This window comes from Macaca fascicularis, chromosome X, assembly GCF_037993035.2.
Source record: "Macaca fascicularis isolate 582-1 chromosome X, T2T-MFA8v1.1".
NCBI lineage: Eukaryota > Metazoa > Chordata > Mammalia > Primates > Cercopithecidae > Macaca > Macaca fascicularis.
Window position 1 is genome coordinate 48,835,486 of NC_088395.1, and position 17,087 is coordinate 48,852,572.

The 17,087-nt window shown below is 49.9% G+C and overlaps 1 protein-coding gene across 3 annotated transcripts; it reads left to right on the plus strand.

Annotated features, from left to right (window-relative positions):
• The first annotated feature begins 4,552 nt into the window (after window positions 1-4,552).
• WAS (WASP actin nucleation promoting factor) lies at window positions 4,553-12,188 on the plus strand. 3 transcript variants are annotated; one of them, XM_005593484.4, is made up of 12 exons: window positions 4,553-4,731; window positions 5,029-5,169; window positions 6,295-6,381; window positions 6,483-6,585; window positions 6,699-6,740; window positions 6,834-6,887; window positions 7,545-7,719; window positions 8,813-8,855; window positions 9,059-9,212; window positions 9,419-9,828; window positions 10,081-10,195; window positions 11,868-12,188. In XM_005593484.4, exons 1-12 carry the CDS (start codon window positions 4,600-4,602, stop codon window positions 11,921-11,923), a joined length of 1,512 nt encoding a protein of 503 aa, XP_005593541.3. In that variant the 5' UTR covers window positions 4,553-4,599; the 3' UTR covers window positions 11,924-12,188. The 3 variants fall into 3 exon arrangements, with proteins under 3 accessions (XP_005593541.3, XP_015299070.3, XP_015299071.3); XM_015443584.3 differs by lacking the exon at window positions 6,699-6,740; XM_015443585.3 differs by lacking the exon at window positions 6,295-6,381.
• Window positions 12,189-17,087: the final 4,899 nt, after the last annotated feature.

Sequence of the window (17,087 nt, forward strand, 5' to 3'; positions counted from 1 at the left end):
GTGAGACCTCATCTCTACAAAAAATATGAAAATCAGTGAGGCATGGTGGTGCACACCTGTAGTCCCAGCTACTTGAGAGGCTAAGGCAGGAGGATCCCTTGAGCCCAGGAGGTCGAGGCTGCATTGAGCCATGATTGCACCACTGCACTTCAGCCTAGGCAGCAGAGTGAGACTTTTGTCTCAAAAATAAATAAATAAATAGTTAAATAAAATAACCAGCAGCTGCTCTGCCTACGGAGTAGCCATTTTTCATTCCTTTACTTTCTTAATACATTTGCTTTCACTTTATTCTATGGAGTTGTGCCGAATTCTTCCTTGTGTGAGATCCAAAAACCCTCTCTTAGGTCTGGATCAGGACCCCTTTCTGGTAACATCTTCCTGGCGAACCACGAAGGGATGATACTGAGGAGGCCCTCGACCCAAAGGAAATAGACTGCAGCACTGATTGGCCGACTTTGAACTGACCCTGCTTATTCCTGTGAACCAATCAGTGATCTGTGACGGCTGCTCAGAAGAAACAAGAGGGATGGACATTGCCTTTTGTTGGAACTCAAGTTATGAGTGGCCCTCGACATACCAATGCTTGCTGAGCATCCTTCTACCCTGAATACAGGAGACCCTAATAGGCAGGAATATCATCACCCCTATTCCGCCTGAAGAAGTTACAGAAGATTAATCTTCCTCCCTCTAAACCATCAAGATTAAGGGTTTCCTTGTAAAAGGGAAGGGCAAATATGTCAGAGGCGTATGAACCAGAGTGACTCCATCTTGAATACGGGCTGAGTAAAATAAGGCTGAGACCTGGCCGGGCGCGGTGGCTCACGCCTGTAATCCCAGCACTTTGGGAGGCTGAGGCGGGCGGATCACGAGGTCAGGAGATCGAGACCATCCTGGCTAACACGGTGAAACCCCGTCTCTACTAAAAATGCAAAAAATTAGCCGGGCGAGGCGGCGGGCGCCTGTAGTCCCAGCTACTTGGGAGGCTGAGGCAGGAGAATGGCGTGAACCCGGGAGGCGGAGCTTGCAGTGAGCCGAGATCGCGCCATTGCACTCCAGCCTGGGCGACTAAGCGAGACTCTGTCTCAAAAAAAAAAAAAAAAAAAAAAAAAGGCTGAGACCTACGAGGCTGCATTCCCAGGAGGTTAGGCATTCTAAGTCACAGGATGAGATAGGAGGTCAGCACAAGATACAGGTCACAAAGACTTTGCTGATAAAACAGGTTGCAGTAAAGAAGCTGGCTAAAAGCCACCAAAACCAAGATAGCAATGAAAGTGACCTCTGGTCTTCCTAACTGCTCATTATACACTAATTATGATGCAGTAGCATGCTAAGAGACACTCCCACCAGCGCCATGACAGTGCCATGGCAACGGCGAGAAGTTACCCTATATGGTCTAAAAAGGGGAGGAACCCTCAGTTCCAGGAATTGCCCACCCATTTCCTGGAAAACTCATGAATAATCCACCCCTTGTTTAGCATATAATCAAGAAATAACTGTAAGTATCCTTAGTCCAGCAGCCCAAGCTGCTGCTCTGCCTATGGAGTAGCCATTCTTTATTCCTTTACTTTCTTAATAAGCTTGCTTTCACATTAGAAACAACAACCAGAAAATATATCAGAGGCTTAGCGTCCCCTATTCAAGGGGACAATTCTGGAGGCAGAGAAAGAGGTAGAAAGGTGAAGAACAAAAGACACAGAGGAGCAGAAGAATTTTGTCTTAGCCTCCATGTGGCACCTCACAGCTTGGGAACAACAATTTCTCTCATAATTTTCCTCAGCTCCACCACTCACAAGCTGTGTGACCTCAGGCAAGGCACCCAAGCTCCTCTGGGCCTCAGCTTCCCAGTCAGTACAATGGGGATAACAGTAGTGCATACTTTTTTTTTCCTTTTTTTTTTTTTTTTTTTGAGACGGAGTCTTGCTCTTGTCACCCAGGCTGAAGTGCAATGGCACGATCTCAGCTCACTGCAACCTCTGCCTCCCGGGTTCAAGTGATTCTCCTGCCTCAGCCTCCTGAGTAGCTGGGATTACAGGTGTGCACCACCACACCAGGGTAATTTTTGTATTTTTAGTAGAGACAGGGTTTCACTATGTTGGTCAGGCTGGTCTCGAACTCCTGACCTCGTGATCCGCCCGCCTTGGCCTCCCAAAGTGCTGGGATTACAGGTGTGAGCCACCATGCTCAGCCAGTAGTGCTTACTTTGTGGGGTCATCTGTGAATGTGAAATGAATTAATAAATGGAAGGCACTTAGAAAAACCTCTGGAACCACTGAATCAAATTGGATATCATTATTGATCCCTCATTCAATCCCTCAATACCTATTTAGTGTCGTCTGTCCAGATGCGGGAGATACACCTGGCACATAGTGACTGCTCAGCGAGCAGTGTCACAATGAACACGTGCAATGGCCTTGAAGGCCACGTCGGGGCTTGCCCTGATCGGCAGGTTGGAGGTGCTCCAGGACCGACGCTTAGCTGTGAGTGGGGATACGGGAGGGAGGTTGGAACTGCCACTGCAGAAGGAGCTCTGAACCAGGTTCAGGAGAGAGGCTTTGAACCTGCATGTGTGGGGAGCCATGGAAGTTTCCAGGAAGGACTGCAGGTCCCACCTGGAGATGTGCCGTTCCTCCTTCAGGTACCTGGGAATGTCAGTCACACCCCAAACCTGCTCAGCTCCCCCACACTGCTGTTCCTGTATCTGAGAGCTTCAAGTCCCCAAATGGCCTACCTAATACATGGGGAAACTGAGGCCTGGGGAGGCCCAGGGACTGAGCTAGCATCCACTTGTGGAAATAGTCTGTCATCACCTGAAGAAGTTAGAGACATGCAAACCCTACGCCCTCAGATTCCCCTCTGAGAGTCTGTGTGCCGATGTAGACTCCCGCACAGGAGATGTTGTGGGAGCGAACACTGCAGTGTTGCTCCCAACAGCAAGAACCAGAAACAGCCCAAAGGCCTGTTACAGGAAAATGTGGACACCCAGGCTGCACATGCACACCACTGAATGCTGTATGGCAGTGGAAATAAATGAACAGCTACCGCTACAGGCAAACAGGAATCATAGCAACAGCTGGGAGCGAAGGCATGGAGGGACGAGAACGTGCACTCACACCCGGCCTGCCTGGCTCGCACTCCGGGCAAAGGGATCAGAACAGTGCCTGGCACACACGTTAAATGCTATGTGAGTGTTAAGATAAAACTAGGATGTCCAGTGGGGAGAAAGCAAGCCTTTGAAGATTATGTGCTTTTACAAACTTCAAGTGCAATGAAAATTAAACAAGATGTTGTTCAGGCATTCATATATGATATAAAGTTCCTTTTTTTTAAAAAAGGGATGTGCTGGGCACGGTGGCTTATGCCTGTAATCCCAGCACTTTGGGAGGCCAAGGAGGGCGGATCATGAGGTCAAGAAATCGAGACCATCCTGGCCAACATGGTGAAACCCTGTCTCTACTAAAACTACAAAAAAGTTAGCTGGGCGTGGTGGCGCGCGCCTGTAGTCCCAGTTACTCAGGAGGCTGAGGCAGGAGAATCACTTGAACCTGGGAGGCTGAGGTTACAGTGAGCTGAGATCGCGCCACTGCACTCTAGCCTGGCGACAGAGTGAGACTCCATCTCAAAAAAAAAAAAAAAAAAAAAAAAAGATGAGCAGAAAGTAATTTGGGAGCTGCAGGGAGGCAAGGGTAAGGGATGGGGAAGTGAACCAGAGGCATATGCGTCATTGGCAGTGTCTAAGCACTCAGGATAGGCGTGGATCACAGGGGCTCACTCTGTAATTAAAAGGAAAAGGGTTTTTGTTGTTGTGTTGTTGCTGTTGTTGTTGCTGTTTTTGAGACAAGAGTCTTGCTCTGTCATCATCCAGGCTGGAGTGCAGTGGTGCAATCTCAGCTCACTGCAACCTCCACTTCCCGGGTTCAAGCGATTCTCCTACCTCAGCCTCCTGAGCAGCTAGGACTACAGGTGCATGCCGCCATGCCTGGCTCATTTTTGTATTTTTTAGTGGAAATGGGGTTTTGCCATGTTGCCCAGACTGGTCTCGAACTCCTGACCTCAAGTGATCCGCTTGCCTTGGCCTCCCAAAGTGCTGGGATTACAGGTGTGAGCTACTGTCCCCAGCGAAAAGGAAAAGTTTTAGTGTAGTAACCCTTCAGGACTAGGGGCCTTGGGCTTCAGCCTCAGGCTACCTGGGTGCTTTAGGAAGGAGGCCACCCAGGCCCATGACTACTCCTTGCCACAGGGTGCCCTGCACACAGATGTGCTGCCAATGGCTAAGCTCTCACTGCCAGCCAGAGGGAAGAGGGTCTGAGCCAGTCAGAAGGAGATGGGCCTCAGACAGTAAGAAAGGAGGAGGAGGACCCAAGCTGATCCAAAAGATGGGTCTAAGCAGTCAAGTGGAGGAGGGTTCCAATCTGATGGTAGAGGGCCCAAGCTCGGCCTAACGAGGAGGAGGCCAGGCCCACCAAGGGGCCCCTGGAGGACTTGTTTCCCTTGTCCCTTGTGGTTTTTTGCACTTCCTGTTCCCTTGCTGCTCACTGCGGAAGTTCCTCTTCTTACCCTGCACCCAGAGCCTTGCCAGAGAAGACGAGGGCAGAAAGCACCATGAGTGGGGGCCCAATGGGAGGAAGGCCTGGGGGCCGGGGAGCACCAGCGGTTCAACAGAACATACCCTCCACCCTCCTCCAGGACCACGAGAACCAGCGACTCTTCGAGATGCTTGGACGAAAATGCTTGGTGAGCTGGGGATCTCCTGCCCCCGCCCCGTCCCCACCATTTCTTCCTCTTCCTCTCCTCCTTCTCTCTCTTCCCCTCCTCCCGCTCCTCCTTTCCCTCTCCATCATCTTCTCTCCTAGACTCTCCTGTTATCATCCACCCTCCCCAGGAAGATCTCAATGTCTACTTGCCTTCCCTCTGGCTGCAGCTCTTCCTTCGGGCCCATGACTGTCATGAGGCAGGAAGGACCAGGTCTGGCTCCAAGACCTTGTGGCTACCCCTGACCAGACTCCACTGACCCCTGCTTTCCCCTCCCAGACGCTGGCCACTGCAGTTGTTCAGCTGTACCTGGCACTGCCCCCTGGAGCTGAGCACTGGACCAAGGAGCATTGTGGGGCTGTGTGCTTCGTGAAGGATAACCCCCAGAAGTCCTACTTCATTCGCCTTTACGGCCTTCAGGTGACCCCCCCCCGCCCCTGACTGGACTTGCAAGCCAGTTCTCAACCCACAAACCCAGATCTGTGTCCATATGTGTCCACAGTCCCAAGATCTCAGACCTGATCAGTGAATCCCTGAGCCCCAGAACCAAAGACTCATCCAGATGGCAAACTCTGGCTTGCCTTTCTAAGTCTGCAATGGCTGGCCCCAGTCTCCATATCAAGATCTCTAAAGCCCCCAGTATTAGTCTGCTGCCTAAGCCTAATCTTTTCCACAAATTCCAATAAATGAGGACTGTATTTGTACCTGAACCTCAAATCTATTCTAAACTCAACATTTTGCATCCCAGGAATCTCTCATCAAAACTCCTGAACCCCAGATGTTTGCCAAGCTCCTAAGTCATAAATCTGTTCAACAAACCCCAAAGTTGAATATTCCATTGATCCTTGAACTCCAATTCTGTCCTTTTAAATCCACAGCACAGACCCCAGAATTCCCATATTAAAATTCCTGAACACTCAAATACCGAGGTGGTTCTTAAGCAAAAAGTCTTTTCCACAATTCCCCGACCTGAACTTTCTAGGTTTAAGCCCCAAATTCATCCTTCTAAACCCATAAAGATGGACCCAGCATAACTTCCAGATCCCAAGACTGTCAAATATTCACCAAACTCCTAAGTCATAACTCTTCTCCACAAACCCCAAATTGCACTTACTTTAGCTGGACCCTCCGCAAAACTCCCAAGTCTACGTGTCTGAACTTCAAATCTCATCTCCAACTCCCAAATACTAGAATCCTACCTGTCATGAATTGGGGCTGGGGTGGCAGGGGAGGGCATGGATTGAATCTATGAATGAGCCTCAACTTCCTAAGACTAGAGTCCTAAATTATGAAATTCAAGCTCCCAAGTCCCACATCTAGGGCCCCGAACCCCAAATCCAAACCTCTCACAAAAGTGTATGGCTCCCAGACTATACTCCACATCCACACCCTTAGATCTCAGCTCTCTGGTGCTGAGCTGGAAATCTCCAAACCAGACCATGAGGCCCCCAAATCCAGACACCCTGCTCCCTGCCCAGCTAACAAAGGCCTGCCACCCCTGGTGTGCCTCAGTGCCACTGTGCCTCCCACCCTACACCTCTCCAGGCTGGTCGGCTGCTCTGGGAACAGGAGCTGTACTCACAGCTTGTCTACTCCACCCCCACCCCCTTCTTCCACACCTTCGCTGGAGATGTAAGTGACCAACCAGCCCTCGGGCCTCACTTGGGGTGTGGAGAGGAGATGGGAAAGCTGTGGGGGGACCTGGGAGGCGGCTGACCCCAAGATATGTGCAGGACTGCCAAGCGGGGCTGAACTTTGCAGACGAGGGCGAGGCCCAGGCCTTCCGGGCCCTGGTGCAGGAGAAGATACAAAAAAGGAATCAGAGGCAAAGTGGAGGTGAGGAGGCCGCAGGGGAGGAAAGGAAGTTGGGCAGAGGTGAGTGCAAGCATGGGGAACTAGAAAAGTTATCTCTCATGGTCCTGGCTCCCAATCCATCTGTCTATCCACAGACAGACGCCAGCTACTCCCACCACCACCACCAGCCAATGAAGGTGAGAACTCTAGTGCAAGTAGCGGTAATAAGGGGCTAGCCCAGGAACCTGTGGCAGGGTTGTGATAGCTCTCTACACATTCTATCTTCCCAGAGAGAAGAGGAGGGCTTCCACCCCTGCCCCCGCACCCAGGTGGAGACCAAGGAGGTGCGTGCTGATTCTTCCCTGTGTCTCTGGATGGATGGGTGGGTAGGTGGAAGAGTGAATGGAGGAATGAGCAGTTGGATGGGTGCGTAAGTGGGTGAATGTATGGGTAGATGGATGGGTATGCGGATGGACGAGCGGGTGCATGGATGTGTGGATCGATGGATGGGTGGATGGATTGGTGGTAGATGGCTGAGTGGAGGGATGAGTTGATGGGAGGATAAAACTCTAAGTAGATAGATGCATAGGTGAATGGGTATGTGGATAAATGAATGAAAAGGTAGATGGATGACTGAGTAAATTAGTGAATGAGTGAATGAATGAACAGTGAATAAACGGCTAAATGACAAATTTCAGTCAGTGAAGAAAGCATGATTGAATGAATACAAGAGTAAATGAAAATTTTAACAAATCCATTAGTCAATGAGCCAGTGAATGATAAAGCATGAGGGAATGAAAAAAATAAATGAATCAGTGAATGTATGAATTGTTTGCGGGATCCACCCACTTCTCCATAAACCCTACTTGAATCCTTCACCCACAACCTCCATGGCCATCCAACACACACACAGATTTCCCCCAAGGCTTCCGTTTCTTGCCCCTGTGCTTTGGTTGGTTGGTAAATGGGTCAATGGGCCAACCACCCTATTTTCCCCACAGGCCCTCCAGTGGGTCCGCTCTCCCTGGGGCTGGCGACAGTGGACATCCAGAACCCTGACATCACGAGTTCACGATACCGTGGGCTCCCAGCACCTGGACCTAGCCCAGCTGATAAGAAACGCTCAGGGAAGAAGAAGATCAGCAAAGCTGATATTGGTGCACCCAGTGGATTCAAGTGAGAACCAGTCCCCAGTGGGCCCACAGATTCCTGGGGGCAGAGGGGCACATGAACAAGTGGACAGCTGAGACGATGGAAGGAAGGGCAGATGGCTGGGTGGCTGAGTGGGTAAATGAGTGGATGGATGGGTAGGTGCAGGGCTGGGTCTAGGGAGAGGTAAATAAGGCACCAAGGGTACAAAATTTAAGGAGGCACTCACTCTCAGAGGCATGCAACTGTAATTCCTGACTCTGAGAGTGAGTGACTCACTTAAATTTTGCACCCTAGGCACCTCACTTGCCTCAGCCTGGGCCCACTCTGGGTGGGCTGTTAGGGGAGCAGGTGGGTGGGCAGGTGAATGAATGGATAGATAGATGAGGCAGATGATGGATGAGGGGGGCTGGTGGGTAGGTGGGTGAGTGGATGGGTGGATGGATGGATAAATAAATGGATGAATGAATGGGTTGAAGAATGAATGGGTAAGTGGTTGGACGGACAGGTTGATGGGTGGATGGGTTGATGGGAGGTGCATGGTAGATGGATGGGTGAGTGGATGAGTGTGTGGACAGATTGATATGCAGGCTGATTGGCTCACAGACAAGGTGGATGGGGATGGCACAGGTGGACAGATATGTGAATGAATGGACAGTTCAATGGATAAGTGAACAGAAGTGTGTGGTTGCATGGGTAGAAAAATGTGTGAATGGATAGATGGAAAGGTGGGCACATGGGTAGGTGGATGGGCGGATGGACAAGTGTGTGTGAGGACAGATTGGTGGACAAATGGGTGAACAGACAAACGTGGGCAGATAGTTGCAGAGACAGATGTATGGACAGATCAGTAATCCAACAGATGAATGTGAATGAATAGGTGGACAAATGCGTGGGTGAATAGATGGGGAAAGAGGGATGGGTGAATGGATCAGCACCACAAACTATGAAGCCCTTCTAATTCCGTAACTGCTGCCCATACTCATTCATTCATTCAGTCTCATTCATTAATTCTGGCCCCTCAGAGTCTCTCTGAGCAGGAGAGGGCAAGAGGGCTTCACTACAAAAGGAGGGAAGGAAGGGCAGTGGGGATTCACTGGAGTCTCTTCACCTCTCCCAGGCATGTCACCCATGTGGGGTGGGACCCCCAGAATGGATTTGACGTGAGTAACTTCAGAGTCTCTCGGACTCCACTAAACTTCCACCCACCCTTCCAAAGACCACTGCTGAGACCCCACGCCCAGACCGTGCCCTTCCCACACCCTTCTCAGATCCCTTGCTGGGATGAACCCAACGACAATCCGTGTCGCTGCTCTCCTCACCTTATTCCTCTACTCCCGCCCCTGGCCTTTTTCCTCCTGGGCAGGTGAACAACCTCGACCCAGATCTACGGAGTCTGTTCTCCAGGGCAGGAATCAGCGAGGCCCAGCTCACCGATGCCGAGACCTCTAAACTTATCTACGACTTCATTGAGGACCAGGGTGGGCTGGAGGCTGTGCGGCAGGAGATGAGGCGCCAGGGTGAGCCCCTGCTTCCATACGTTCCCTTCTCCAGCCCTAGCAGCTCATAGCTAAGAGATTCACTAAGTCACTCAGTCCTTATGGGAGCACCTATACTGCTTCAGTCAGGAGTTGGTCAGTGGGGGTACCCATTTTACAAATGAGCAAAACTGAGGCTCAGAAGAAATCAATGAAAGTTACAGCTATGTGTTATACTCCCTCCACAGAGCCACTTCCGCCGCCCCCACCGCCATCTCGAGGAGGGAACCAGCCCCCTCGGCCCCCTATTGTGGGGGGTAACAAGGGTCGTTCTGGTCCACTGCCCCCTGTACCTTTGGGGGTTGCCCCACCCCCACCAACGCCCCGGGGACCCCCACCCCCAGGCCGAGGGGGCCCTCTACCACCACCCCCTCCAGCTACTGGACGTTCTGGACCACCACCCCCACCACCCCCTGGAGCTGGTGGGCCACCCATGCCACCACCACCACCACCACCACCGCCACCGCCACCCAGCTCCGGGAATGGACCAGCCCCTCCCCTACTCCCTCCTGCTCTGGTGCCTGCCGGGGGCCTGGCCCCTGGTGGGGGTCGGGGAGCGCTTTTGGATCAAATCCGGCAGGGAATTCAGCTGAACAAGGTGAGGACAAGTAGGATGGAAGATTGGGGGTCTGGAACTCTGGGGTACCCATGTAAGTCAGGATACTGGAGGGCTGAGGCCAGGACGGAGGAGAGTGCCAGGCCTTGGGGATTCAGTGATAGGGTGGAAAGGTTGGTGGGAAGCCTTGAAGGGTACTGGAATGTGTGGGAGGGAAAATATTGATGGAGGGGCGGGGAGAAATGCTCCTTTCCCAGGCCCTGAGCCCTCTGTGCTGACCCCTGCCTGCTGCAGACCCCTGGGGCCCCAGAGAGCTCAGCGCTGCAGCCCCCACCTCAGAGCTCAGAGGGACTGGTGGGGGCCCTGATGCACGTGATGCAGAAGAGGAGCAGAGCCATCCACTCCTCCGGTGAGCTGATCCTGCCAGGGCCTCAAACCTGGCTCCCAGGGCTAGCACTGGCCTCAGAACAATCCCAGCAGTCACCACCAATAGTGACATCAGCCCCATCTGTTGACAGCATTAACATGAATCTTGTGTCAGCCTCCTTTTTGACAAAGTTAACATTAAGTCATTATGTGACAATAACATAATTAACTCCAACTTTGACAATAATATTAACATTAATGCCAGGGTGTGTCCACAATATTAATGTCATTCCCACACGTTCAGTACTATTAACATCAGCTGGCAGGGCACGGTGGCTCATGCCTGTAATCCAGGAACTTTGGGAGGCCAAGGCAGGAGGATTGCTTGAGCCCAGGAGTTCAAGACCAGCCTGGGCAATATAGTGAGACCTCGTTTCCATAAAAACTAAATTCAAAAAAAAGTAGTTGAGCATAGTGGTGTGTGCCTGTGGTCCCAGCTACTTGGGAGGCTGAGGTGAGAGGATTGTTTGAGCCTGGAAGGTCAAGGCAGCAGTGATCCATGATTATGCCACTGCACTCCAGCCTTTTTTTTTTTCTCAAAAAAAAAAGAAAAAAAAAATCAACCCATTATGTGATGACAATATTATGAAGAACACCATTGTTGACAATAATATTAATTTTAATTCCATGTGTCAACAGATTTACATTAACTCATTATGAGATAATACAATCTAATCTTTTTAAAAACATTTTTGAGACAGGGTCTTGCTCTGTGTCCCAGGCTGGAGTACAGTGGTGCAATCATGGCTCACTGCAGCCTCAACCTCCCAGGTTCAAGCGATCCTCCCACCTCAGCTCCCAAAGTTGCTGGGACTACAGGTGTGTGCCACCATACCTGGCTAATTTTTGGTGCTTTTTTGGTAGTGATGAGCTCTCACTACCAAGCTCTCACTACTCTCATGTTGCCCAGGCTGCTCTGCAACTCCTGGCCTCAAGCGATCTGCCCGCCTCAGCCTCCCAGAGTGCTGGGATTACAGGCATGAGCCACCACACCCGGCTGTTAACCTAATCTCTTTATAATAATTTTACTATTACTCTCTTAATCTGTCAGCAGTACTGTCACCAATCCATTATATGATGCAAATATTAATATCAACCTACTATAGGAACTTCATCTTTTGACAACGATTTTTTTTTTTTCTTTTGAGATGGAGTCTTGCTCTGTCGCCTAGGCTGGAGTGCAGTGGCGTGATCTTGGCTAACTGCAACCTCTGCCTCCTGGGTTCAAGCGATTCTCCTGCCTCAGCCTCCCGAGTAGCTGGGACTACAGGCCCGCCACTACACCTGGCTAATTTTGATAATGTTATTGTCATTAACCCCATTATGTGTCAAAAATATTAGCGTTAACCAGACAGGAAGCAATAACATATTATCACACCTTTGCTAATAATATGTAAATTTACCCTATTATGTGATAAATAGGTTAACATTAACCCTTTGTTTGACAATATCTCCACTAACCACATTTTTGACAGCATACACTTCAACTCCAACTAGAACTCAGACCCCAACTATAATTCCTCTTGTCCCAAATGGAAACTCTAACTCGCCCTCCTCTAGCATGAGACCTCAGACTCCCAGGGTCCAGTCCTCACCTCCCAGGCCCTATGAAGCCCCCGACCAACTTCCCAAGGCATCTTTCTCCTTCCTTCCAGACGAAGGGGAGGACCAGGCTGGCGATGAAGATGAAGATGATGAATGGGATGACTGAGTGGCTGAGTTACTTGCTGCCCTGTGCTCCTCCCCGCAGGACACGGCTCCCCCTCCACCTGCTCTGTGCCCACCCTCCACTCTCCTCTTCCAGGCCCCCAATCCCCATTTCTTCCTCACCAGTCCCTCCAATGCTGTCATCCCTGCCTGGTCCTCACACTCACCCTAGCAATCCCAAGGCCCTTTTTATACAAAAATTCTCAGTTCTCTTCACTCAAGGATTTTTAAAGAAAAATAAAGGAATTATCTTTCTGTCTCTCTATAAATCTCAGTCTGTTTACATTCCAAATGTGGGAATGGGGTCCCTTTCCTCCAAAGTCCCTTTTATTCATTTATCCCATTTTATTTATTTAGCCTTACATGTATGTATATATTCATTCATTCATTCATTCATTCCCTCAGTCATTTAGCCTGTATTTCTTTGTTTCCTTCTGCCCCTCTGTCTTTCAACATTTATTGCCAGGTACTATTTTAGGGGCTAGGAATCAAGCAGTGGAAAAAAAAGCAGACAAAAATTCCCGCCCTTAGGGGGTGAAATCCACATTCTAGGGGAAGAGACAGATAAGAAACAAGAAATCAAATAGAAATAAAAGATAGTTGCAGATCATGATAAATGCTGTGGAGTGGTAAGGCAGAGATACAGACGAAACAACATTCAGATGGAGCAGTCAGGGAAGGTCACTTGGAGTAGGTGATGGTGGTGCTGGACCTAAAGAGAGAGAAATGTAGGCCCAGTTAATATTTGGGGAAAAGGGGTTCCAGGCAGAGGGAGCAACCAGTGCAAAGGCCCTGAGGTGAGAAAAGGCTTGGCATAAGGCCAGATGTCATGCATTTAATTATTTTTTAAAAAATCATTCAATTGTCTGGGTGCAGTGACTCATGCCTGTAATTCCAGCACTTTGGGAGGCCGAGGTGGGCAGATCACCTGAGGTCAGGAGTTCGAGACCAGCCTGGCCAACATGGCAAAACCCCGTCTCTACTAAAAAATACAAAAATTAGCTGGGGATGGTGGTGCACACCTGTAATCCCAGCTCCTAATGGGGGCTGAGGTAGGAGAATTGCTTGAACCCGGGAGACAGAGGTTGCGGTGAGCCGAGATCACGCCACTGCACTCTAGCCTGGGCAACAGAGCGAGACTCCATTTCAAAAAAAAAAAAAAAAATCATTCAATCAACACAATACTAGATTAAGAGCATACTCAACGACCAGACCTCACCATTCTCCATGCCCATAACAACTCACACACCAGGATCTTGATGGGCAGGATCCCCCTCTCATTTTTAAAAGTTGGCTCTGCCCAGTTCCCAGTTCAAATTAAGCACTAGCCAATCACAATGGAAGATTGCAATGGAAGATTGCAATGGAAGAGGCAAAGACTTAATAATCAGACAGATCTGCTCTAGGACCCGGGAAAGATGCCTCACCTCTGAGCTGTGGTTTCCTCATCTATACAATGGAGATAACTGATTTCTAACTGGGATCCCACAGAGTCACCTCTCTGCCTCCTCCAGGGCTTGCTCTCCCAGAAATAAAGGAGTAACTCAAAAGTGTCCTTGGCATTTACAGCTATTTCGAAGGGCATAATTAGAAATTGCTGCACATCAAAGCCTAAAATTGAGCTCCCTGCCCCTTCCGATTTCTGAAATCTGGTGAATTCGAGATCTCAAACATCCTACCTTTAGAGAAGGAGAAAAGGAGAAAGGTAGGGGGGAGGAAGATAAAGTGAGGGAGATTCCAGAGAGAGCAGCCTTCTTCTGTCTGCAACAGCAATGGAAGAATTTGTAGGTGGAAAGGGGAACTCCCCCAAGCTAGAGAAGGAGGGAGTCTCAGGTTTCCTTTAATTCATTTTTTTTTAACCCCCAACACCACTCCCCACCCCACTCTGACCAGGTCCCCAGATGGGCACTGAGTCTACGAAGGATCAGTCAGTATCATTTATCCCTACTCCCAGTCCCCCACGGAAACCTCAGAAATCCAGCGTTCTGGTTGGCTGGGCGAGGTGACTCACGCCTGTAATCCCAGCACTTTGGGAGGCCGAGGTGGGCAGATGACGGGGTCAAGAAATAGAGACCATCCTGGCTAACATGGTGAAACCTCGTCTCTACTAAAAATACAAAAAATTAGCCGGGCGTGGTGACACATGCCTGTAGTCCCAGCTACTTGGGAGGCTGAGGCAGGAGAAATGCTTGAACCCGGGAGGCAGAGGTTGTGGTGAGCCGAGATCACACCACTGCACTCCAGCCTGGGCAAGAGAGCGAGACTCCGTCTCAAAAAAAAAAAAAAAAATGTGGTACACACAATGGAATACTATTCGGCCATAAAAACAATGAAATCATGTCTTTTGCAGCAACATGGATGGAACTGAAGGTCATTAATTTGAGTGAAACAACTCAGAAACAGAAAGACAAATACTGAATCTTTTCACTTATAAGTGGCAGCTAAATAATGTGTACACATGGGCATAGCATGTGGAATGATAAACAACAAAGACTTGGAATGGTGGGGAGGTGGGAAGGAAGTAGATGATGAGGAAATTACTTAATGAGTACAATGTGCATTATTCAGGCTATGGACACAGTAAAATGCCTGACTTTACCACTACACAATGTAACAAAATTATGCTTGTGGCCGGGCGCTGTGACTCATGCCTGCAATCCTAGCACTTTGGGAGGCCAATGCACATTATTCAGTTGATGGATACAGTAAAATGCCTGACTTCACCACTACACAATGTATCCATGTAAAAAAATTACACTTGTGGCCAGGCGCTGTGGCTCATGCCTGTAATCCCAGCACTTTGGGAGGCCAATGTACATTATTCAGATGATGGATACAGTAAAATGCCTGACTTCACCACTACACAAAATATCTGTGTAACAAAATTACACTTGTGACCTGGCATAGTGGCTTACGCCTGTAATCACAGCACTTTGGGAGACTGAGGCAGGTGAATCACTGGAGGCCAGGAGTTTGAGACCAGCCTGGCCAACGTGGTGAAACCCCATCATCTCTACTAAAAATACAAAAATTAGCCAGGTATGGTGGCACACGCCTGTAATCCCACCTACTCAGGAGGCAGAGGCAGGAAAATCGCTTGACCTGGGAGGCAGAGGTTGCAGTGAGCCAAGATCACGCCACTGCACTCCAGCCTGGGCGACAGAGTGAGACTCTGTCTCAAACAAACAAAAAAAAATTACACTTGTACCCAATAGATTTATACAAAACAATTAAATGCTTCTGAGATCTGGCTAAATGGTTGCTCAGCCTGCATTCTGGTTCCACATGTAGGTCTGCTTGTGAAAACTCATTACAGCTGGGCGCGGTGGCTCACACTTGTAATCCCAGCACTTTGGGAGGCCGAGGCAGGTGGATCACCTGAGGTCGGGAGTTCAAGACCAGCCTGACCAACATGGAGAAACCCCGTCTCTACTAAAAATACAAAATTAGCCAGGGTGGTGGCACATGCCTGTAATCCCAGCTACTCGGGAGGCTGAGGCAGGAGAATCGCTTGAACCCGGGAGGCGGAGGTTGTGGTGAGCCGAGATCGCACCATTACACTCCAGCCTGGGCAAAAAGAGCAAAACTCTGTCTCAAAAAAAAAAAAAAAAAAAAGAAAAAGAAAACTCATTACAGTGTTCACCCCTGGTCTATGTACCCATCTGTATTTGTGTTACACTCCAATCTGAGGTTTACATTACAACAGGTCAAACCTGTGAAGCCTGAAATGAATAAAACCTTATATTGGCCCCAGCATAGGGCAACGCAGTAGCCATTAATTTAATGCTGAATGAACAGACAAATGGCTGGAGGTGGGACACGGTAGCTCTGAGATGGCCTCTTAACTTTTGAGGTTTCCTGAAAAAGTGCTAGTCCAGAATGATTCACTTTCCAGATGAGCAGGAGACACCCACCCCAAGGTCACTTACTCGAGGTTTTACAGACCAGTTTAAGAAACAGCCGGGCGCGGTGGCTCACGCCTGTAATCCCAGCACTTTGGGAGGCCGAGGCGGGCGGATCACAAGGTCAGGAGATCGAGACCACGGTGAAACCCCGTCTCTACTAAAAATACAAAAAATTAGCCGGGCGCGGTTGTGGGCGCCTGTAGTCCCAGCTACTCGGGAGGCTGAGGCAGGAGAATGGCGTGAACCCGGGAGGCGGAGCTTGCAGTGAGCCGAGATCGCGCCACTGCACTCCAGCCTGGGCGACAGAGCGAGACTCCGTCTCAAAAAAAAAAAAAAAAAAAAAAAAAGAAACTGCCTAAGGACAAGTAATTTAGTAAATGGCAGAGCCTGGATATGAGTCCAGGTAGTCAGGCTCCAGAATCCAGGCTTTTGCCCACTACTTTATAGTGGTTTGGGGCACCACCGGCCACAGACCCTTTTGTCTCCCCCTCAGATCCAGACAGGCAGAGGTCCTGTCTTAAATCACTCTTGTGGGTTGGACAGGTCTCCTGGACACCCAGGAGTGGGAGAGTCCTGCTGCCCGAGGAGACTGGGGGTACATGAGGACGAAAATCTGATTCTGCTCGAGAAGGAATAAGGGAGGGAAGGGGATGCATGGTGGGACTTCTGTTCCTGTCTGTCCCACTCAGGGCAAGCTAGGGCTGACGGAACCTCAGACCAGCCAGTCACTTCTTAATGAGCTCACAGCTGGACTAGCAGGCAGACAGAATATCTGTTTGGTTAACTGTATAACCGTTTGGTTGACTACAGAACTCATGGAGTGACAGGGAGAGGGGGCAATTTGAGGAAGTGACAGCGCGGTTTCCTGAACATCTAACTGAATGACAGCCTGCCTAGGACTGGCTGGGGCTGGTAGCCTGACAGTGGAAAAGACAGGCAGCCTCCTGAGGACCTTGCAGGCTGACTAACTGATGGTCCGTGGTGCTACTGCCTGCCTGGGTGGCCAGATGTTGTGAATGACTATTGTCAGGAATCACAGCTGGCCTGGGGGAATGTCTAGATGTTATACTGTCTGGCACTGTGTAAAGGAGGGCCACCTGGGGAAACCTCAGGCTGACTGATCAACAGATCCGTGGCTGCTTGCTAGGCAGCTGTATCTGGTAATCAACTGTCCACGCTGCTCGAATCACAGCATGCTGGAGGGCCTGGCTGGGTGCTCTGACTGACTGATCACCTGACAGACGGTGCGGTCAGTCGGATGCT